General features: G+C 42.9%; 1 protein-coding gene across 6 annotated transcripts in view; it reads left to right on the top strand.

Moving 5' to 3' along the window:
- The window catches only part of ARHGEF6 (Rac/Cdc42 guanine nucleotide exchange factor 6), a 123,075-nt gene that overhangs the window by 47,402 nt on the left and 52,104 nt on the right, over positions 1-23,569 (top strand). For all 6 annotated transcript variants that reach the window (XM_075539482.1, XM_075539477.1, XM_075539478.1 and 3 more), the window contains exons 5-7: positions 7,264-7,334; positions 19,203-19,297; positions 22,968-23,063. In XM_075539482.1, coding sequence (XP_075395597.1) covers positions 7,264-7,334; positions 19,203-19,297; positions 22,968-23,063 — 262 coding nt within the window. The remainder of the gene's footprint in view (positions 1-7,263; positions 7,335-19,202; positions 19,298-22,967; positions 23,064-23,569) is intronic.

Below are 23,569 nucleotides of genomic sequence, written 5' to 3'. Positions count from 1 at the left end.
CCACTCTTGAGGAAAAAAGATGGATCTTTCTGTTCTCATAAAGTGTTACAGTCTTGGAAACTCACAGGGGCAGTCCTACCCAGTTCTGTAGGGTCCCTATGAATTGGAACTGACTCAATGACAGTAAGTTTTAGGGTTTGAGTTTTTAGTATTGAGTACATTTTTTCTTCCACCCAATTGGACTGAATAGACCAATCTTTTCATTGCCCTCAACAAAAATGTCGATGGTTTCATGTTACTTCCTGTTGACTCACTTTGAGCCACCTCTAGAGACTGAACTTCGTTTCTCTGGGCCTCCTTATATTCTCCCTGCTGTTGACTTTGGGTTTCAGAGAAAATCCCTTGTGGCAGGAGGAGGCAAGAGGCAAGAATCAGTGAGGTCAGAAGGTTCTTTACATTTCCCTCTGGAATGTTCTCACAGGACCATGGGTTTGCTTTGGCTACATGTCCTTCCAAATCTATTTTCCTCCTGAACTTTGTGTTGATCCCTGATCTCAAACCAAGCTCACAAGCAGTGCTTCAACTACAGTTCAGAGGCCATAGTGTCATTCACAGATACCATGCTTGCCAGTGGCTCTCCTACCCAGAACATCTTAAGTTAAGCTGGTGGCGTAGAGCCTGTCACTTATTAACTTTGAAACCTTGCGCATATCTGCCTTGCTCGGCCCCACTTACTCTAGCTATTAAAATCATCGCACCTCTTTACCGCATGGAAAGTGATTTCAATGACTCATCATCGATGGCATATTGGAGCCACTTAGCACATTGTGTATGAGAAAAAGGCAGGGAGGCCACAGCTGATCTTCTCTGGTTACCCAAGGGAAAAGAAGACTCCATCTCCACACTAGCCCAAGGCCATTGGCAGAAAGCAGAGGTCAGACACGCCTCCACCCTGCGTCCTTCTTTTACCCTATCCAGACACCAACTGGTCCCTATTCAACTCTCCCTGGGAGGGGTTATATATAGATCACTGTGATTGGTTCCCCCTTTCTCTCCCGCCTTTCTTCTCCCCTCCTGGTATGGCTACTCTCATTATTGGTCCTGAGGGGTTTATCTGTCCTGGATTCCCTGTGTTTCCAGCTCTTATCTGTGCCCATGTACATGCTCTGGTCTAGCTGGATTTGTAAGGTAGAATTGGGGTCATGATAGAGGGGTGGGGGGGGGTACGAGGAAGCATTAAAGAACTAGAGGAAAGTTGTATGTTTCCATGGTGCACCTTGACTGGCTCGTCTCTTCCTTGTGACCCTTCTGTAAGGGGATGTCCAATTATATCCAGATAGGCTTTGGGTCTCCACTCTGAACTCCCCCTCATTCACATTGATATGATTTTTTGTGCTGGGTCTTTGGTGCCTGATACCTGATCCCATCAACGCCTCATGATCACACAGGCTGGTGTGCTTTTTCCATGTGGACTCTCTTGCTTCCCAGCTAGATGGCCTCTTGTTTATCTTCAAGCCTTTATATGACCCCAGATGCTATATCTTTTGATAGCTGCGCACCATCAGCTTTCTTCACCACACTTGCTATGCACCCATTTTGTCTTCAGCGATCGTGTCGGGAAGGTGAGTACCATGGAATAGTAGGTTATTAGAACAAAGTGTTCTTGCATTGAAGGGGTTACTTGAATAGAGGCCCAATGTCCATCTACTATTTTAATACTTAACATAAATATATTCACATAGAGCTATTTCCCCATCGTCATATACAAATATATTTACATTTGTACATGTCTGTATTTAGACCACTATAAATGCCCTTTGCCTCCTAGTCATCTATTTCCTTTTACTTTGCTCTTATCCCACTATCATGTTCTACCTTCAGCCGGGTTTCAGTAATTCCTCTTGGTGACATTGCCCTTGATCAAGCCCTACCAGGCGTCCTACACCCTCTTCACCATCGATTTGAGATCACTTGTTCCCTTGGGCCCTGGTTTTGTTAGCACCACTTCCGTTCCCCTACCTCTCCCTCTCTCACGTCTTCCCTCCCTCATCCCCAACCATCGGTTCCCTTGTTTTCTCCTCCATATTGTTTATCCCGCCTATCTTATCTAGACATGCAGAGACACTTAAAAGCACAAAAACAAGGGAGAACAAAACAAAACAACAAAATTAAAAAAAAACCCAAACAACAACAAACCAACGACAGAAAATGAAAGCCTGTAAATAGTTCCAGGTCTGTTTGTTGACCTTTAGGAGTGTTTTCCAGTCAGTCTGATGGGTGCCACGTCCTCGTCTCAACGTCCATTTTTGTTATTCCCAGGGACTTCATTGCTTTGCACTCCCTGCCGCTCTGTCGCATGCTGTTAGCGTTTCGCCCCGGTGCGGTGGGGTCAGATCCGGCACAATTCCTGCACTGTGCTTCCAGTGTTGTCCCTCGGAGAGATATGGGTCCATCAGGGACGTGTTGTCTCATGGTGGGACTGGTCCTATGGTCCTCTCTGTGCATTGGCTATCTGAGCAGGAATATCATCCTCGGCAGAAAGCCTCGTTTTTCCTGTGCGAGGTTGCTGGTGGCTTGGACCTGCTGAACTTGTGTTTAGCAGCTCAACGTGTAGCCCAGAGAACTTTAAAAATCCAGAGGAGAGCAATGGCTTCATTAACCTGTTCTTTTTTAACCATTTTAAAAATGAATCTTTCTATTTGAAATGCCTGCAGTTGTAAGCAATAAAACAGAAAATCCATATACATGTTATCTAGTTTCCTTTATAGTAAAATCTTATTAAAATATAGCACATTATTGAAACCATTGACATTGATAACGTATACCTTTTCTGCATCAATTAATATGATGTTAGTTTTCTTCTTTGGTCTGTTAATACAATTGGTTACATAGAATTTTGGATATTAAACCAACCTTCACTTTCTAGACTGAATCCTAGTTGGTTATAGTATGTAATTAAAATATATATCAATTAAATCTATTTGCTAATAATTTGTTAAGAATTTTAAGATCTATATCCAGGAAAGATATGGGTAGGCAGCTTTCTCTCTCTATCTCTCTCTCTCTCTACTGTTTTTTTTCCTTTGGATTCTGTTGACAGGATAATTGTGACCTCATAAAATGAATTGGGAAATGATCCTGCATCTTCTATTTTTCAAAAGAAATTGTTCATGCAACCCAGGAGCAGGAATGGGAATAGTAATACCAGATGGGTATGCAGGGGGTGGTGAGATGAGGAAGAAGGGGGAATCGATCATAATGATTGATTGACACACAACCACACACACATGGGGGAAGGGAGACAGTGGTCTGTGTGAGATATGAAAATAATAATAAACTATAATCGAGCAAGGGGTCATGAGGGTGAGGGACGAAGGGGGAAAAAGAGGAGCTGATACTAAGGGTTCAATAGAAAGTAATTGTCTAGAAAAGAATGATGGCAACATAAGTACTAATATGCCCAATGCAACTGATGTATGGACTGTAATAAGAAATGTAAGAGCTCTCAATGAAATGATCAAAAAAGAAAGAAAGAAAAGAAATTGTGTAGAATTTGCATGAATTCTTTAAATATTTGGGAGAATTCTCCACATGGATCTGAAGATTTCCTTGAAGCCACGTAGACCTGGAGATTTCTTTGTCAGGGGCTTTACCATTACAAATCCAGTTTCCTGAATAGTGTTAGGTATATTCAAATCATCTATTTCCTACAGAGTGAATAGTGGTAGTTTGAAGTCTCCAATAAATTGTTCTATCGGAGTTGTCAAGAGTACGAGTGTGGAATTGTTGGAAGCATTCCTTGATTATCTTTTGGATGTCTTACAGAGATGATGGCAATGATATCCTCTATTTCATTCCTGATACTGGTGATTGGTATCTTCTCTCTTTTCATCTCCGTCTCTTGCTAGTGGTTTCATCATTTTATTGATCCTTTCAAAAAGCCAGCTCCTTTTTTTGCATCATGTTCCGCCACTTCAGGGATCTCGGGGCAGTCACTTCTTTCTTTTCAATTAATGCTTCCTTTCTTTCTACTTTACACAGTTAACATTTTGTTTCTCTTTCAATGACCCTTTCCTGGTTTCTCTCCTTTCCTCTTCGGCGTTTCGGCAGCCACTCCGCCATGCCCCTCCTTTGGGCCTTGTTTTCAAAAGGTGACTCTATCTTGCTGGTATCTTGAGAAATTTTCATTTTTTTGAAGCAGTTGTGAGTTCCAAATTGTTGTAGTCACATGACAGCAAACGTGTCTAATAGAAACTTAGACTTTTCTGCTGTCAAGTTCGAGTAGGCTGAGTGGCTGAGTGCACTGTCACGGTGTCCTGGAAGGAACATGAGGCTTAACAGCCTAGTGCTTGGGCCTAAGACATGTGTCTGCTGCTTACTGTCTCAGTTTCGCCTATTTCAGCCACATGAAGCTATCAGATACCTCTGGAAGTAGCATGAAGCTTCCAGGGACTGGCTATATCATACTTGTCGCCATTGGAGTGTGACAGAATTGGCCCTGTGACTGCCCCCTTTGCCGTATTTCTACTCTGCCCAGCCAGGTCCACCTGGGTGATTCATTGCCAGGAACAGGCCTTCCTTGAGTATTGCCATTTTGACAGCTGTACTTCTGAACTCTTCCCTGCACAGAAAGCTCTCTCTTACCTCCTATGCCCACCGGGCCGGAATTCTAACAACCCACCAGGGAGTCCTGTGATATCTTTGTGTCTCAGATCAAACCGATGACCCCTCTCATGTCCATTAGGGAGTTACCCCCTCCCCCTGACATTAACGGGGTTCTCCACTGACTATATAATCTCTTGGCATCCTTTTTTATTAGGAGTGCTGGCTCTTGTCAAGACGCACCAGGGTTCTGCCATTTCCTGTTTGCATGACCTTGGACAACTGATTTCATCTCCCTGTATCTCCATGAGCTCTCCTGTACAATGAGATGTCTTTTCTACCTGACTGGGTTGCTGTGTAAAGATTAAAATAGTCTTCAGATATCTTCATCACCAAATAAATACAAAGAACTTTATTAACCTCTTAATAATTAAAATCAAGGTCATGTGTGCAAACACTCGTGAAATGATGTTGTAATGAGAACATGGCATAACTGTAGGGAAACGAAGAATGATCCCAGTGTGGGAAGAGACACACGTCAAAAGGTCACTGCGAGTGAGATAATGGTTGATTTTTATTTTCTAGAGTTTGCATTTTTAGAGTGGGAATGTCATAGATGTATAATTAGAAAATTCTACTTAAAAAGAGAAAACTCAAAATCTGCTGGTTTGTTCGTTTGAATTTATGCTCCACCATACATTATGAAGTGTGTAACATAGCAAGAAAAAAAGGAAAAGCCCCAGAGAATGAACCAAGGGATAAAATGAGGAGCTCAGGCATCATGATGGTTTGCTTTTTTTGTCTTTCTTTCATGAAAATGTCCTTGGTTATCTATTAGTTGTGAGTTTAGTAGATATGATTCATTTTATGAAAGGAAGGAGCCATTTTACCCTACAATGTAAAAATTTTAAACTCATACTTAAAAGAGAGAAGATTTTTCTTCTGGATTTGAACGGTTTAAAGATTCAGATCATGTTGTTTGTGACCTAGCTGATAGCCCCAGGACAAGTTTCCTAGTGGGATTGTAAGACAAAATACCACAAGTGTGTGGCTTTAAAGAACAGAGACTGAAAAAAAAAACAACCAACCAGATCGATTGTCACACCATTCTGGGGGCTCAAAGTCCAAATTGAGGGGATGATCAGCAGGGCTCGGTGCTCTTTGAGCTCTAGGGGAAAACCTTTGCCTCTTTCCATTTTGTAGCCTTTTATCTTTCTTGGCATTCCAGTTTATAAATGCATCTTCACACGGCCTCTGTTATCCTATGTCTGTGTCTATGTTTATTTCATTCTTTAAAAAAAATCATTTTATTGGGGGCTCGTACAACTCTTTTCACAATTCATGCATCCATCCATGGTGTCCAGCACTATTGCACATTTGTTGCCATCATCATTCTCAAAATATTTGCTTTCTACTTGAGCCCTTGGTATCAGCCCCTCATTTTCCCCCTCCCTCCCCGCCCCTTTATTTTACTCTTTTATAAAACATCTCTCCGCAGGGTTAGGCTTAGGACCCACCCTGCTCTTGAATGGTAAAAGAAAAAAAAAATAACCCTATTTTGAAACAGAGTCATTTTGACAGGTAGGGGCATTGGGGTTTCAACCTAACTTTTTGGGGAACACAATTCCATCCACAACACACGATTACTATTATATTTGCACGGTTCGTTGCAAGTTACAAATATAGGCATTAAAATATATCTTTGTATATCTGGTATGTTAGTCTGAGTACACTAGAGAAACAAATTCATAAACATGAATATGTGTATAAGAGAGAGTTTTATATAAAGGGTAATTATACATTAGGAAAGCATCCCAACACAGTCCAGATCAAGTCTGATATTAGCCCATTTGTCCAATACCAATCTATACAGTCCTCTTCAGACTCACAAAACACATGTAATGATGCTGAATGCAGGAAGATCACAGGCCAGTGGGTGGGAAGTCTTGTGAGTCTAGTAAGCATCTCAGTGCTGGCAGGGGTCCCCACGTAGCTTCTCCAGCTATCAGGGCTGCATCAGGGTAGGCCCATGTGGCTTCTCTATCTCAGGGCACCAGTATAGTTCCATGTGTCTTGTCAGCTGCATTTGTTTCCCAGGGAGTGAGGCGAGAGAGTGAAGTGTTTCCTGCCTCCAAGGAGAAAATACCAGAGTTTTCCCAGAATCCTCAGGGGAAAGCCATACCCACACAGAGGTCTCATTGGCTATGATCTGACTGACAGACTAGACTCCACCCCTTCACTCTGAATCCTCTCAAATCCCAAATTGACACCAGATTATGTAACTACCACACCTGATTAGTTTTGATTTTGCTTATCTCTTGTGAACACATTGCATACAGTAGTCTGGAAACAAAGAAAGAATTCTAAATTGGGAATGAAGTTCTTATCCTGGCCGTGCCGGCAATGAGGTGGCCCCTGGTGGCGTAGTGGTTTATGCATTGGGCTGCTAATCAGAAGGCCATCAACCATGAACAGCTCCATGGGAGAAGGAGAAGTCACAACATTACCACAAAGTGTTCGTGCTTTGAGGGAGGACTTGAGGAGAGGCCCAAAGTCTGTCTGCTACCTTAATACTTAACCTATAAGCCCTATCATTATATATTAATATATTGACATAATCACTTGACAATATTTATAGTATCATTGAACTTCTGAGAGACAATGTTTTTCTTAGACTTGTATGATATTAAAGTCATTGAAATGTCTTTTTTTTCCCCTCAGAGAGACCCCTCTCCCCTAAGGTTGGCAAAGGACTTGAAACTGCTCCGCTTACAAAGAATTACTATACTGTGGTGAGTGTCCACATGAGGACGAGAAATTTTCGTGACTCTCCTTATGGAATCTTTGTACTCGTCCAACCACGGATGTGTCTGTGCAACATAAACAGAAGGCTGGGTAAAGTGGCGTGAAAAGGGTTCAGTGTCAAAGACATTACAATCGAGCTCTTCTACTTGTAAGCCTCCTAATAGATGTCTAGAAATTTTAGATACACTGTACCAGAAAGTTTCAGAGTAGCTCAAAACTTCAGAATCAGGCATTTTAAAGAAAGGATAAAGAGAAGTTGATTAATGTGGATGCATTTTGGTGAAATTTGGGTGACTTTGGGCAGCGTAACTGGTTAAGCACTCAACTACTAACTGAAAGGCTGGCAGTTCAAGTCCACCTAGAAGTACTTTGAACGAAAGGCCTGGCTATCTCTCCTCCAAAAGTCATAGCCCTTGAAAGCCCTATGGAGCACCGTTCTACCATGACACACATGACTCAGAAATGACTTAAGGCAACTTTGTGTGTGTGTGTGTGTGTTGAAATTCAGCAGTTAGATAAAGCCTATCAGCTGTGTAAAAGGTGGACCCCATAATTCCTGCAATGCCATACGTTTTCAGTGATTGGATTCTATGGTTTTATTTTAGAATCAATCAATCCGTTATTATGTTCTCTGAAAGATTATCAACCCTGTTCTTGAGGAGTGCCCGGAAGGAAGACTGCCCTTGGCACCGAGGGGAGAAGGAAATGACTCTGGCTTGAACATGGAGATGTCAAAATATAATAGCTATAAATAGAGCATGTGCAACACTCAAAATAAGTTCCCGTTTGAAAAAGAAATCACATCACTCTCTTTAATCTACTTTCTGCTTTTCTTCATGTCTTCCTTCTAGTCACAAATGAAAAGGTCAAGTCATCATTTCCTCAGTTTCCCTGACTGCTGGCCTCATTCCTCCCCACCTCTGCTGAAATCCACCTGCAGTTGTTAACCCACTGTCCTGGGTGTACATGTGTGCTGTGTGCTCCTTTCATTTGGTACAAGGACAAACCATTTTGAAACATCTCTGTACAATTGTTTACATAGCTCACGGTCCCTTTCGGTTCCTATCACATCTTTCCCGTTTCTATTGCCAGGTTTAAGGACGCCTGGTGGTCCTGCTGGGGAAGTGTTGGACTGCTCACTAAGAAGTTGGCAGTTCAAATCACCAGTCATTCCACTCAGAGGGGAAAAGATGAGGCTATCCTGCTCCCTAAAAGAGATACTGCCTCGACAATCCCATGTAGGGTGGCTAGGGGTCGAAATGAACTCAGTGGCACATGGTAATAGTTGATTCTATTTCATAAAGATAGTTCTTAAAAGAGTACAATGTTTAAGGTAAACTTTGCTTTACCAGTGAAGCTTAAAGACAACTTGGAATATAATTTTGGTTTTGGGTTTAAAGATGATTTCAAGGCGGTCATTTCTGTCATTTATCCAACCTCCATGACTCCGCAAAGCCTAGGGTACATGAGAATTTGAAATTCTCTTGCGCATTTCTTCACTTTTCATCAGGATTCTTCTATGGAATCTGTGACCAAAATGTTTAGTGGTAGTCAGGCACCATCCAAGTCTTCTGGTCTCATGGCAAAGGAAGCAGGTATTTTTAAAAATCACTTTATTGGGGGCTTGTACAACTCGTATCACATTCCATCCATCCATCCATCCATCCATCCATCCATCCATCCATCCATCCATCCATCCATCCATCCATCGATCGTGTCAAGCACATTTGTGCATTTGTTGCCCTCATCATTCTCAAAACATTAGGAAGTAGATATTTGAGGAGACAATTAGCCACACATTCTGTTTCCTCTTCTCGGTGACAACTTTTCTCCTTCCTCAATGGCTGCAGGTGGACTGAGGCGAGTGGTTTGCCTTGGATAGCTGCCTGCAAGCTTCTAAAGACTCTGAGCACTACACAATGAACTAGGAGGTAGAGCAGAACCACTGGACATGGTATTAGGCCAGTTAACTGAGTGTCCCATGAAATGTTGACTCTAAATCCCTAAACTAGGGCATCAAATCCTATGAGGCTTTTACAGTATATAAGCAACCTCGGCAGCTACTTGGGAAAATTAATCATTGCTGTAAATATGTCTACCACATAACTTTTGCCAATGCACCTTTTTACAGATGTACAACTTATTGGTAGTAATTACAATCATCAGCTGTGTAACTCTGCCTTTAATCAATGCATTTGTTCCCATCGCCGTTGACCCTCCTGTTCCTTTCCTTCCTGTGCCTGTAAACACTGATAAACTTTGCTCTCGGTCCATTTTTCCTTTGAACTATTTTACCTTTTATGATTGGCTTATTTCCCTCAGTATGTCTTAAATTTTTAACATTTATTTTTATTCTAAAAAAATTTATTGGCACATCATCCACATATCATATAATGCAACAGTCCCCTCAAATTAAGAAGAGTTGTTCACTCATCACCACAACCAAGTTTAGAGCATTTTCTTCTTCCTTGTGCTTATTGCTATTCGTGTAATTATTTTTTAAATTGTGGCAAAGATATACACACCAAACATCCTCCAATTCAACAACTCCCTCATGTAGAATCCGGTGCCTTTGATTGGCATAGTGGCTTCAAGCTCCAGCTACACTGACGCATGTCCTTAACTAGCTGAGTCCATTGTATGTGTGTACTACATTTTGTTTATCCATGCACCAATCAATGGGCATTTAGGTTGTTTCCAACGTTTGGTGACTGACTAGTGCTACAATGAACATGGGTGGACAAGTGTCTTTGGGGTCTATATGTCACGTTGAAGTGCTGGGTCAGAAGGTAGTGCTAGTTTTAGCTTTTTTGAGGAACTGCCATAGGGTTTTTCACAATGACTGTACTGTTTTGCATTCCTACCAGCCATGGGTAAGGGTTCCAATTCCCCCACCCACCAACATCTGTTACTTTCTGTTTGTAATTGTATCTTAGGCACCCTATTGCACTGCCACAGGTATCAGGTTGATTTGGGCTCATAGTGACCCTAGAGGACAGGGGAAAACGGCTTCATAAGGTTTTGGAAAGGCTGTGCATCTTTCTGGAAGTTGCCGGACCCATCTTTTGTTCTATGGAGCAACTGAAAACTTTGAGCCAGTGACCTTTCCGTTGAGTGACCCTAGGCTTCATCCCCAGTCCCACCAGAGTTCCTTTAGCCTCTTTGTGGGAGGGAAATAGTATCTCAGTATGGTTTCAATTTGCAGGTCTCTGATGGCTCATGATGCTGACCATCTTTCCATGTGCTTGGTGCTCATTGGAATGCCTGCTTTGGAGAACTTCCTGTTCATCTCCTTTGCCCATTTTAGGACTTGGCCATTTGTCGTTTTGTTGTTGTTAGGTTGTCAAACTTTTATGTGCATTTTGGTTATCAGCTTCTTGTTGGATATGTGATTGTTTTCAGAGACATTCTCCCAATTGGCAACTTGTCTTATCATTTTTTGATAAAAAATAAATTCCTACAATGTCTCATTTATTCATTTTGCCTTTTGCTGTGTGTGCTTTTATTATCATATGGGACAATTCATTGTTGAAAGCGACACCTGACAATGATACCCCTGATTATCCTAAGAACTTCATAATTGTAGTTTGTGCATTTAGAATTTAATCCATTTTGAATTTGTTTTTGTGTATGGTATGATGAAAGGACCCTGTTTAATTTTCCTCCATGTGGAAATCCAATTTTCCCAGCACCAAATAGTGAAGAGACTCTTTTTGCCCACTGAATAGGCTTGTCAAGAATCAGTTAAGCACAGATGTGTGGGTTTATTTCTGGACCCTTTGATTCCATTGCCATATGAGTCTATTGTTACACAAGCGCCAGACCATTTTGATTATTATAGTTGTACAGTATGCTTTAAAGGGAATGTGAGTCCTCATTCTTTGTGTCAGCTATTCAGGGCCTCATACCTATTCAAATAAGTGGAGGGTGGTTTTTTATTCTTTCTATTTCTGAAAGAAGGCTGTTTAATTTTGTTTGGGACTGCACTGAATCTATCTCTTTGGCAAGTATTGACAACTTTTAACAATATTAAAATTTCTAATCCATGATTATGGATCATTTGTCCATTTATTGAAGTTGTTTTTGATCTTTCAGCAGTGTTTCTTATACAGTTTTCATTGTGCAAGTCCCTCACAACCCTGATAAGATGTAATTATAGATATTTTATTCTCTAAGATGCTATTGTGCGCAGAATTGTTTCCCTAATTTCGCTTTCAGATTTCTCATTTCTGGTATTTAGAAACCCAACTAAGTTTTGTTGGTAGTGGTGTTGACTTTTTGGTATAGCTTCGCTAAATTCCTAGATTAGCGCTAGAGGGTTTTTTGTAGACTCTGGGATTTTCTATGTATCGGCTCATATCATTTGTAAATGAGATGGTTTTACTTATATTTTCCAACCTGGTCACCCTTTCTTTCTTGTTCTTGACTTGCTGCTCTGGCTAGGATTGTCAAGACAAAGTTGAATAGAAGTAGTTAGAGAGGACATCTTTGGCTTGTTCCCTTTTTCAAGGGGGAAAGATCTCATGTGTTATGTTGCCTGGTAACTTTTCATCCATATCTTGAATCACATTGAGGGATTCCCCTTCAATTCCAAGCTTTTTAAAAAATTAAATCCAAGCTTTAGTTTTTGTTGTGTGTGTTTTTTTAATCAAGGTGCCTCTGGGCGGGTTGGACTCAGCCATCTTTCGGTTAGTAATGGAACTCTTTAAGTGTTCGTGCCATTGAGCGGGTCCTCTGGTCTGTTATTCTGAATGGGAGATGAGTATCTTTCATGGACCACAGACGGGTTTACAGCCCTTGATCTTGGCTCCTTCATTTACCTCAAAATTCTCTGCCAACTCTAAAACCACTGAAAAGATAATTAATTTTTTCTATTAGTTATGCTTCTAATCATCTTCTGCCTCTCGCTGGCATTCTTTGCTCATTGTAGCTTGATACGTATGTGCCAGGAAAGACTAAGAAAAAGAAAAGAACAAAAAAGACATCTGTGTAGTTCAGTTGTCCTACTTAATTTGTATGTGGTGCTTAACACCGGGCCTCTTGACACTCATGGTCTCATGGGATGTTGGGAGATAGGTTTCGGAAAAGATGGTGGGGGATCCTTTGCAGCGGAAGCACCCAGGAGCTTGTTAACATCGAAGATGTCTGGCCCCCATGTTGAAGCTACTAACTTAGAATTTCTGTGCACAGATCCTAGGAAACAGCATTTTAACAACTCCTTATCTCCTCCTCCTCCTCCTCTTCCTCCTGCTCCTGCTCCTCCTCGACCCCAACACCCACAGGGGACTTTGGTATTCATTAACCTACAGTTTAGAGAGCCCTGGTGGTATAGTGGTTTTGAGTTGGGCTACTATCTGCATGGTCAACAGTTCAAAACCACCACCAGCCCTGGGGAAGGCTGACTGGGTCTTTCTACTCTCCTTAACAGGGGGTCACTGTGAGTCAGCATTGACTCTTTGGCAGTGAGTTTGGTTTGGTTTTGGAAACTAAATCTTGAGAACCAATAAAAGAAAGGCTGAAGGGAGGACGGAAGGGTCAGAGTGTGGAGGGGCTTAGCTAAGCAGAGAGGACCTGCAAGGTAATTCCTGTGCCCTCTTGTGGTTGAGCTGGTTGAGGCGGTGCTGGCACATGGCCACCCTGTAGCACAGAGTAGAATTGCCTCAGAAGCTTTTCAAGGCTGTCATCCTGGGAGAAGCAGACTGCCTCATTTTTCTCCTGCAGAGTGGTAGGTGGGTTTGAACTGCAGACCCTTTGTTTAGCAATTGAGCACTTTAACTATGACACTTTAATCCTCCAGGGGATTCCAGTAGGAGAATTGCAAGATCAAAGGCACCCGGGCCAGAATGCCCATGCCTGGGATTCATCTCTGCAGGCCCTGCAGTTCACACAGTCTCTCCTCCAAGCATTCCTCATCGCCACCGATTCCCCCTTGGTGCCGCTCCTGCAGCGTACTGTAATACAGTTGTCCTTTCTGCTGTCACAAGTCAGCCAGACGCACAGTAATCCTACGATTGGACTCTGAGATTGAGCCTCTGTCTGCAGAGGGAGAAACGACCTTTTCCTCTGTCCAAATGGGAAGACCTAATCAGTAAAGACCAGTGTTATTTATTTTTCCCGACGTTAGCCTGCCTTCGCAGAACTTATGGTGGATGTTGAAAGGGTAGGCCTAACTGAAGCTCCACGGAGTAGTGAGCATAGTGCCGTCCTGGGAGGGAAGCCTCCTGAGCTCCTTGCCGCCGCCACTCCCTTTCAGCATCCCTTCACTTTCCTCCCTCCCTCATCTATCCACCAATTTCCTCTCACCCGATTCTTTTCTCCCTCTCTGTTACTCAAGGAACCATGGTGGTGCAGTGGTTAATGTGCTCGACTGTAACCCAAAAGGTTACCAATTAGAACCCACCAGGCTCCTTGCCAGAGAAAAGATGCGGCAGTCAGCTTCCAGAAAGATCTCTACCCCTGAAGACCTTCTAGGCACTTCTCTGTCCTTTCGGGTTGCTATGAGTCAGAATCACCTTCGCGGCAGTGAGCTTGGCTTGGGTACTCTGTTGCTCACCCATCCCTTTTCACCCCCCAACCTATATGGCCTTATGTGGCTTGTCCCCATCTATTTTGTTCTCTGTGTCTCCCATCCTCTACCCTCGCCGCCCTTCCGTCTTGTTCTTCCAAATACTCCTTCCATCCGAGAGCGGGAGGTGGCGGGAGTGACGGGAGCTTGTGAAGTTAGGGAGTCTGGTGGGGAGACAGTGCTGTTTGGGTGAAGGCCAAGGACCTTGGGGTATGAAATCGGTCACTTGCCTCAGACGAAGACAGGCAGCAGTGCTAGCCTATCAGTCCACTGAGACAAATACAGCCAGCCATACACTGCTCCTGGAAGCCTTAAAAGGCTTTTCTAACCTGCGTTCATTTTTACAGACTGCATCATTATCGCAGAATTCCTGTAAGCAGATCCGTTTGCTTTCATTTAAGGTTTCTGAGGCCCTTTTAGCCTTCCTTTTGTATCATTAGACAGACCTCTATTTTCAGCTGTTGTCTATGCAGTGAGCCTCTTAAAATAATGTCTTCATACTCACAGGACTCTTCCCCTTTGGAACAGAGAGTTAAATAAATGAACTGACTCGAAAGCCTTTCCAGGAAACGTAGGAGATCTGTTTTACTGGGAAATCAATAGTCTGTGAGGGAAGCACAAAAGGCCTTCCCCTTCTCTGGCGTCTCACCATCTGTTTTATTCCCAACTCAGGCAAAGGTTACTTGAACCAAAGGATGCCCAGTTGCCCTTGTGAAGCCAGAGTCAGAGTGGCAAAGAGTGTCTGGACAGAGACTATTTGCAGACCCCGGGTTGGATTTCATCTCAATCAAATTGGCCTCTGAAGTGGATGGGTCTGCCAAGCTCCCTGTGTCCTGCCTCCCCACGGAGGCCTTCTGTTTGGGAACACATAGCCTTCTCTGTCTGCTTGCCTGCTGGTCCTCCTAGCATTAGATGCCTGGTGGCCAGAGAAAGAAAGAACCCGTCTCCCAAGTTCATCAGTTGGTCCTTTGAGAAGGAGGATAGCAGTAAAAATTCCAGTGAATTGGGGAAAGAATCCCAAGCATCCATGCTGACTTTCCTTGATGCTGCTCAAAGCACAGCAAGGACCATTCTCTTTAGTTCATTCCCATGCAGCGGATAGTAATTTTTTGGTGTGCATACCGTACATACTCAAGTATAAGCTGATCCGAATATCAGTCGAGGCACCTAATTTTACCACAAAAGCTGCATTAAAAATGTGTCGAAAAACTTAGCTTATCCATGAGTATATACCGTAATTTAATAATAATAATAATAATAATAATAATAAAATTCCTTCATCACCTTGGTCCTTTTCATTTTGCCAAGGTAGCATTTTCTTACCCGCAATGCTTCAAAGGTAGGAGCTGAGGGTAGCAGCTCTCTGGAAGTCTTTGTACGTATCTGCCCGCAGAGTTCCAGCAAAGGTGGCACCCTGTGAAGTACACCGTTGCTTCTAGCAAATCAAACCTTTGACACGTTTCCTGCAAGAGCTCAGGGATGCCATTGAAAGAGGCTCAGTTGCTGGACTTTTAAAAGAAGCTGGCATACTGAAGCTGTGTCAGCAGGGCAGGGGAGTTTGGATTCTATCAACGATGGACTTCACATGATGTCTACTTGCCTTAATGAGGAGCTGATATCCCAGGGGCTCAAGTAGAAAGCAAATGTTTTGAGAATTATGATGGCAACACATGTGCAAATGTGTTTGACACAATGGATGTAGGTATGGATTGTGATAAGAGTTGTAGTTGTACCAGCCCCCAATAAAATGATTTTAAAAAAAGAAAACTTAAACTGATGAAAGGCTGAGAAATTATTGAACGGCAATTGAGTTTTTATCATAATGAGAGGGAAACTTACAAAGTTCATTAAAACGTATAAAAGCACCAGATGATACCTTCAGGACCAGGGGTGTGAGGGGCGATACTGGGAGAGTAGAGGGTGAGTGGGTTGGAAAGGGGGAAACGATTACAGGGATCCACATGTGACCTCCTCTCTGGGAGACGGACAGCAGAGAATGGGGGGCGGGGAACTCTGGACAGGGCAAGATATGATAAAATAACAATCTATAAATTATCAAGGGCTCATGAGGGAGGGGGGAGCGGGGAGGGAGGGAAAAAAAAGAGGACCTGATGCAAAGGGCTTAAGTGGAGAGCAAATGCTTTGTAAATGATTAGGGCAAAGAATGTACGGATGTGCTTTATACAATTGATGTATGTATATGTATGGATTGTGATGAGTTGTATGAGCCCCCAATAAGATGTTAAAAAAAAAGCTATTGGCTCCCATGCTAAATTAAAATTCACATCATTAGTGATAAAAATGTATAAAAACTATCATACACATTAAAAAAATCACATTTGATGAAGACAATCCTATCGGTTCTTTCCCCTCAGGTTGAAAAATTCCCTCAGGCAATGACTATCCCACCCCCTCAACAGATATTATAGTGAATGTTGTTGTATGTCATCAAGTCCATTCCAACTCTGTGATAGAAGAAACTGTGATATTGATGGGAGCAGACTGCCAGGTCTTTCTCTCGCTGGGCGGGCTCATTTGGCCAACCTTCTGATGTGTGGTGGAGTGCTTAGCCATTGAGTCACCAGGGTTCCTATCATGGGGCAGGCGGGTAGCACTGTTCGTCAGGGGCAACGTGGACAAATGAGGGTGTGGCATGGTTGCTTAGGAGATGCAGTCTTAGAAGACATTACCAATTAAGAGAAATGAATTGATGTCAAAGCATCACGAATATACCCCCAGTACGTATCCTCTCACTGCCATCGAGTCAGTGCTGACTCACAGTGACCCCCTGTAACTGTTAATGAGAGTAGAAATACCTATGGGTTTCTGAGATAGAAACTGTTTCCAGGAGTAGAAAGCCCTGTCTTTCTCTTGAGCTGCTGGTGGATTTGAACTTCCGACCATGAGGATCCCCGTCCAACATGTACCCACCAGGGAGGGAACATATCAATATCTCCAGGCCCCCGGATTTACAATTTGGGGGCACAATTCTTGAGGAACTGAAAGTAGACTCAAGTAGTTGGGGAGGGAGGGCCTACCACTTTTGGAAGATACCCTGTGACCTTCCAAACCAGGTTCTCAACCAGGAGGGCTTTTGCCTAGCAGGTGACATTTGGCAAAGTTTATAAATATGTTTGGTTGTTATAATTGGGGTGGAATGTCTCCAAGGCATATCAATAGCCATGCCATTGGGGGGAAAAACCCCATTTAAACCTTTTAATATAGGGGGAGGGGCTGTTTTATGCTCCCCCAGCACCTACCTATAAAGTGGCTCACTCCTTCATAATGGCCTTGAGGTAGGTGTAAGGTCACAATGTGGGTGAAGTGAATAAAGCTTGAAAAAAGTAAAGCCCCCTGTCAGTTGGCAGTGCAGCCAAGTCCACCATCTTCCACGTCTGCTGTTTCCTAGGGAGCCCACAGGCACCTGGTTCTTCCACTTACTTGGGCCTTCTACCTTTCCAAAAGAGAGCAGCATGCATTGTCTTGTGAGTAGATGGCTGGCAGATGCCAGATATTGAGGAGTTATTTGCTGAATGGGCAAGTGGGCTTGAATGCGTCACACTGCCATCTCCCAAACAACTCCCCCCTCCAAACAACCAGAATCGCTGCCATCAAGTCAAAGCTGACTCATGGCGACCTCTTGTGGGTTTCTTAGACTCTGTTTATGGGAGTAGACAGCCTAGTCTTTCTCCCTCGGAGCTGCTGGTAGTTTCAAACTGCTGACCATGTGGATCACTGCCCAACGCATAACCACCATGCCAAGAGGGAGCCATTAAATGGGGAGCATAGGAGCCCACCAGCAGAAAGGGGAGGGGGCGATTAAAAGGATCTACATATAGCCTCCTCCCTGGGGGATGGACAACAGAAAAGTGGGTGGAGGGAGACGTCGGGCGGTGTAAGATACGACAAAATAATAATTTATGAATTATCAGGGGTTCATGAGGGAAGGGGGTGTGGGGAGGGAGGGTGAAATGAGGAGCCGATGTCAAGGGCTTAAGTGGAGAGCAAATGTTTTGAGAATGATGATGGCAACGACTGTACAAATGAGCTTGACACAATGGATGTATGTATGGATTGTGATAAGAGTTGTACGAGACCCCAATAAAATGATTTTACAAGGTGGGGAGTGTAGGAGCCCACCAGGAGCTCTCTAGTCCCATAAACAGTCTTGAAAACACACAGGGGATCATTATGAATTACTCTTGACTCGATGGCAGTGAATTTGGTTTTCTTCAATTAGAATGGAAGTGCCTTATGGGCAGCACGGTGTTTAGCAATAGCAGTGTGTGTTGTTGTCGTCTGCTTCCAGAAGAAGCTGGGAAGTGGGGCAAGGCTTCAAGCCAGGCAGGGGAGACAAGACTTACTTACACTTCCATACATTGGTTCTTTTGCCTCTAGAATTTTAATTCTGCTGTCATTAATCATCCTGATAAATATGATTTCTTATCCAAGTAATCATTTTCAGCATCCCTTTCTCTTTGAATTATTCATACTATCACCTTTAAGCTTTATTACAAGATCCGTTTTAGTCCTGCTTAAAAATCTAGAGTCCAAGAATTTTCTTCCTTAAAGGTCTCATTGAAAACACAACGTTAAACAAAAGTATTCTGCGATGGTTGACATCATTCCTTTAAATACCCTTGTCACTGTATTTTAAGATTGTGAAACCAAGCAACTGCCATCAAGTCGATTCTGACTCATAGAAACCCTGGAGGCCCGAGTAGAACGGCTCCTCTGGATTTTCTAGAATCTCAATGGGAGCATGAAGCCTCATCTTTCTCCTGTGGAGTGTCTGATACAGTCAAACTGCTGACACTGCCATTAACAGCCCAATGCATAACCCATTATGCCACCACGGAGTTAGTTGGCCTTAATTTTCTCATCCATAAAATGGGACTAATGAGCTTTAGTTAGCTACCTGAGCTATTTTCTGAAGATAGAAGGACTTAAAGCTCTTGAAAACACTTGGATGAATACTGTGTAAGTGACAAGGTTGGACAGTTGGTGGATCACCATGAAAATTCATGTTTGTATGATTTATTCTGACAGCCCCTATGTGATTATTGAAATTAGTTAGATTGAAACGAAGTGCATTCAGATTTTGTGCCCTTTACAATGCCAGCCTAAGTAAACAAGACACCCCCCCATACACACACACACACACACACACACACACACACACACACACTATTTTGGTTAAAAGAGAAAAAAATCTCTTTAGAAGCCAAACTTATATTGTCTCATGGATTCTCCTGACAATCACAATAATTTGACCTTTGTTTTTCCATAGGTGTTACAGAATATCTTGGACACTGAAAAAGAATATGCTAAGGAACTTCAGTCTCTTCTTGTTACTTACTTGAGACCCCTGCAGTCCAATAACAAGTAAGATTATATTGAAAACCTCTTGCTAAAGAAAGCCTAAGGAGTCATCACTCTTAATGTCACTGAATAATTGATTTTGCCCTTTAGAAGAATTTCCACAGATCACAGGTTGCCAAGAACATGGTCAGGACCACAGAATTTCTGCAAGATGCTGCTTTGAGAGAGCTTGACTCTCTTCTCTCTCTCTTTCTGGGTTGTGAGAAGGATGCGCATTTCTGCTTATCTGCCATTAGTTTTTAATCTTGTTCAATTTGAAAGTGAGGTAGCTGGTTGTGTCTTACCATGAGAAGCCTCCCTGGCGCTTTCAGTGTGTAAAGGGGAGGTTGTTGTCCTGACCTTTGCTCACCAGAGTAGAACTTCCGAGAGTAGAAAGAGAGTGGCCCTTTGCATGGTTCTGAAGAGCACTTAGAGCTGGCACTTCATGCAGACAAAGGTGAAGGACAAAATGGTGGTGGTATTTGTTGTTTAAGCAAAATATTCAAAACCATCCTAGCTTTTGGAATCCGAAGTGTTGGAGGCCTGAATTGAAACCTTAGTTTTCATGGAAGTAAATTGTATGGGATGGATGCCCAAGCTATCGACTAAAATTAAGCTTAACCAAGTCCATAGAGTTTGCAATTGTCCCCTTTATCAAAATCGCATAAGCTTAGGCATAATGGTGGCTTGCCAAAATTTCCGCTTCATTCTTTTCATGGTGATGTGGAAATCTTACACCAGTTGCTGTCGAGTTGATTGCAACTTAGGCCAATCCCATGTGTGTCAGAGTAGAACTGTGCTTCGTAGAGTTTCCATGGTTGACTTTTGGCAAGTAGATTGCCAGGCCTTTCTTCTGAGGCTTCGCCAAGGATACTCAAATCTCCAACATTTCTACTGGCATGAACCCCTTACACTATTGACAACCCAGATGGAGCACAGTTTTAATCTGATAGCCATGTCGGAGTAACCTTCAGAATCAACTTCACAGACACTAAAAATTGGAAATGGGAAATTTGGGTGGGAGACTCAGGCTCTGCCACTGGCCCATGTCCTTCATGTTGTGCAGCCACCGCTCAGCTCTCATGTTGCCGTGATGCTGAACAGGTGTTAGTGGAACTTCCAGGCTAAGACAGATTAGGAAGAAAGGCCTGGTGATCTGTTTCCAAAAAGCAGTCCACAGTGAGCAGAATGATAAGTGATCACTGGCATAGGGATGGCACGGAACAGAGAGGCTCACCAGGAGTGAGTGCTGACTTGCTAGGAGCTAACCATACAAGGGTTTCACTTTAGTGTGTATTCCTGTATTGGGAGAGTTTAAACATCATCAAGGATAAAGTGCTTTTTGTCACTGCTGTTTAAAATGCAAAGTGTTTTTTGAATTATACTTCTTAGAACTGGATGAGACTTTTTATAAGTCAGGGAGTCTAGTGCAGGGAAGAAATGACGACATTTCTCATTGACTAGACAGGTAACAGAAGTTCAGGACAGTTTAGTGTATTGCCCACCACGCAGCCAGTCAATGGGTAGACTATGTCTTTAGTCCCCAAATGAAATGTACCTTCTTTTGTTTTGGAAATGTGTTAGTCTGGGTAGACTAGAGAAACAAATCCACCGAAACTCTTATGTGTATAAGAGAGTTTTATATAAAGAATAATTGTACATTAAGAAAGCATCCCAACCCAGTCCAGTCTAAGCTCGTAAGTCTGATATTAGCCCATAGGTCCAATACCAATCTATAAAGCCCTCTTCAGACTCACTAAACACATGCAATGACAACGAATGCAGGACAATCACAGGCCAGTGGGTGGAAAGTGTTTGGATCCAGTGGCAGCGTAAGCATCTCACCACTGACAGGGGTCTCTACCTGGCTTCTCCAGCTTAGGGCACTACAGTAGTTCCATGTGACTCGTCAGTAGAGTGCCTCCAAGGGAGTGAGCAGAGTGAGAGTGTGTCTTCCGCCTCCAAGGAGGAAATCCCAGAGTTTTCCCAGAATCCTTAGGGGAAAGCCAAGCCCACATAGAGGCCTTATTGGCTATGATCTGATTGATAGGCTAGACTCCACCCCTACACTCTCAATCCTCGAATTGAGAAAGGATTATATAGCTACCACAGGGAGTGGCAGGCAGAGGAGGAGGAGAGGGACCCTAGGGAGGGGCCATGGTGAGATTGCCGATTTTGAAGTGAGGGGAAAGGCAAGGCAGAGCTCCAGGAAGAGGAGGTGAGAGATCTACGCCCTTTCTAAATCCATTTCGGATCCTGGGACGGGGTTCCTGCCAGGTCTGTCTTGCAGGCCCTAAACTGATTTGAGCAATCCGGACTGTTTACTGTATGATCCCTAAGGAGCAAAATAAGCCCCCTAAGTAAGAGTCTTGCTATTCTGAGAAAGTACCAGAGTACGGCTTTGCCAGCTTGCGGGTCAAGAGGGCTTGCTAGCCGAGGAACTAGGGGCTTCTTACACTCTAGGGCTTACTGGTAACATTTATTTGCGTCTCCTTGTCTTTATCAGTCTATAAAATGCACTCTTTTGCACCTACTCCCTAGTTTTATTATGTCAATTAGGAGAAAAACCAGGTGGCACGCACTGGTCTTTTAAACACATTTTTTTAAGGGGGTAAAAAACCGTCTTCCTCCAAATTAGTGAATAGAGACCAAAAAAAACCTCCAGTTAGACTGATTCCTTTCAAATCCTGGCTTAATAACCTCTCTGAGCTTGCATTTCCTTACCTGTGAAATGGAGTAAGCCATCCCATTCACCTCCTGGAGTTGCTGTGACGCTGAATGGAGTTATTTGTAAAGCGATAGGATCAGTGAAAAGCGCAGTGAGTGGTTAGCTCTTGTTATTACCAAGAATGGCGGCAAGCGGCTAGTATGGAAGCCTTGGATGAAACTGTCCAGTTTGCCTTGATTTGACGCCACGCCGAGAAAACAGACAAGAAAAGGAAAGAAGGAAGGCAGGACAACAAGAAAAAGAAAGGCCGCATTATTTTCTGCCCTCCTGCTTCGCCAGAAGATTTTCTTTAACTGATTTGTGAGCATTTTCGTTTAGGAGAAACTGGATTTTGCTATTTTTTCCTAAATATTATATCAGGATATATACTCTCTCAAAATTACCTTCTCAGTTATCAAGAGGAAGTTAGTAAAAAAACACGTGTGTATTTAATGTTCATCTATGATGTATTTTATCTCCCTTGATACTAGATGTTAAGCACTTACTAGTCACTTACTTGGATGATATAAACCTGAAGGTTGTTAGTTTGAACCACCACCCAGTGATGCTGTAGAAGAAAGGCCTGGCGATCCGTTTCTGGAAACATTGCGACCCGGAAAACCCTATGGGACAGCGCATCCTGGTGGTAGCACATGAGGTTGTCATGAGCCAGAATGGCTGCAATAGCAATGGGTTTTGGTTTGGTATTTGTTCCTTTAGTTTTTTAAAACATCTAGATGTCCCTTACAACCTATTCATTTTCTAAGGATCGTGATTCTTATAGGAAAAAGCAAATCAAAACAAGAAGTTAAAGAAAGCTGCCTAAGATCATAAATTAGATGAATTTAAAAGCAAACCCTGAACTATAGAAATCACTTCTCCGATGTACCAGATGTTAGCAACTGCCAGCTCTGTAGACTGGAGATAGATTACTACCGTCAGCTTCAAACAATACTCACTGAAATGGGATTTTTTTCTTTTTCTCAGTCTGAGTACTGTGGAGTTTACTGCTCTGTTGGGAAACTTTGAAGAAATCTGCACATTTCAACAGACGCTCTGCCAAGCCTTGGAAGACTGTTCCAAGTAAGTGTTACGTGTTGCCACGGGGCTAGCCAGTGACATTGTTCACTTTTGTCTTCTGAACATTCTTAGACAAGGACACCTGACAAGTAGCTCTTGTTTATGAGACAGCTTCAACATTGTTAGTGCTTTGACACTGTGAACACTGCCACCTAGTGCATGTTCTAAGTACTGTGACTTTGATTCCAAGCAAAGCACTAAATATCAGGGCTCGTGCTACCACACTATCCATTCTGACTTCCCGGAAGAGAGAGCCTCATCTTCCTCCCACAGAGCAGCTGCTGGTTTCAAAGTGCTGATCTTGGGGTAAGCAGCCCAACTCATAACCCACTGTAACACCAAGGTTCCCTTACCAGGATTCTAAAACTAGTAAAATCTTCCTAGCTCTATTGAGAAATCATTTGTCCGCTGCTTTTGGTCAAGTACACACCAATTTTTAATTGCTCATGGAGACTGCCTTGACATTGGTTACATATTTTGATTAGTTCCTGGCTAATTATTGGGAAAAG

The sequence above is a fragment of the Tenrec ecaudatus genome, chromosome X (assembly GCF_050624435.1).
Source record: "Tenrec ecaudatus isolate mTenEca1 chromosome X, mTenEca1.hap1, whole genome shotgun sequence".
Taxonomy (NCBI): Eukaryota; Metazoa; Chordata; class Mammalia; order Afrosoricida; family Tenrecidae; genus Tenrec; species Tenrec ecaudatus.
Note: the sequence above shows the minus strand (reverse complement) of the source record. Positions and strands in the feature narration are given on the sequence as shown.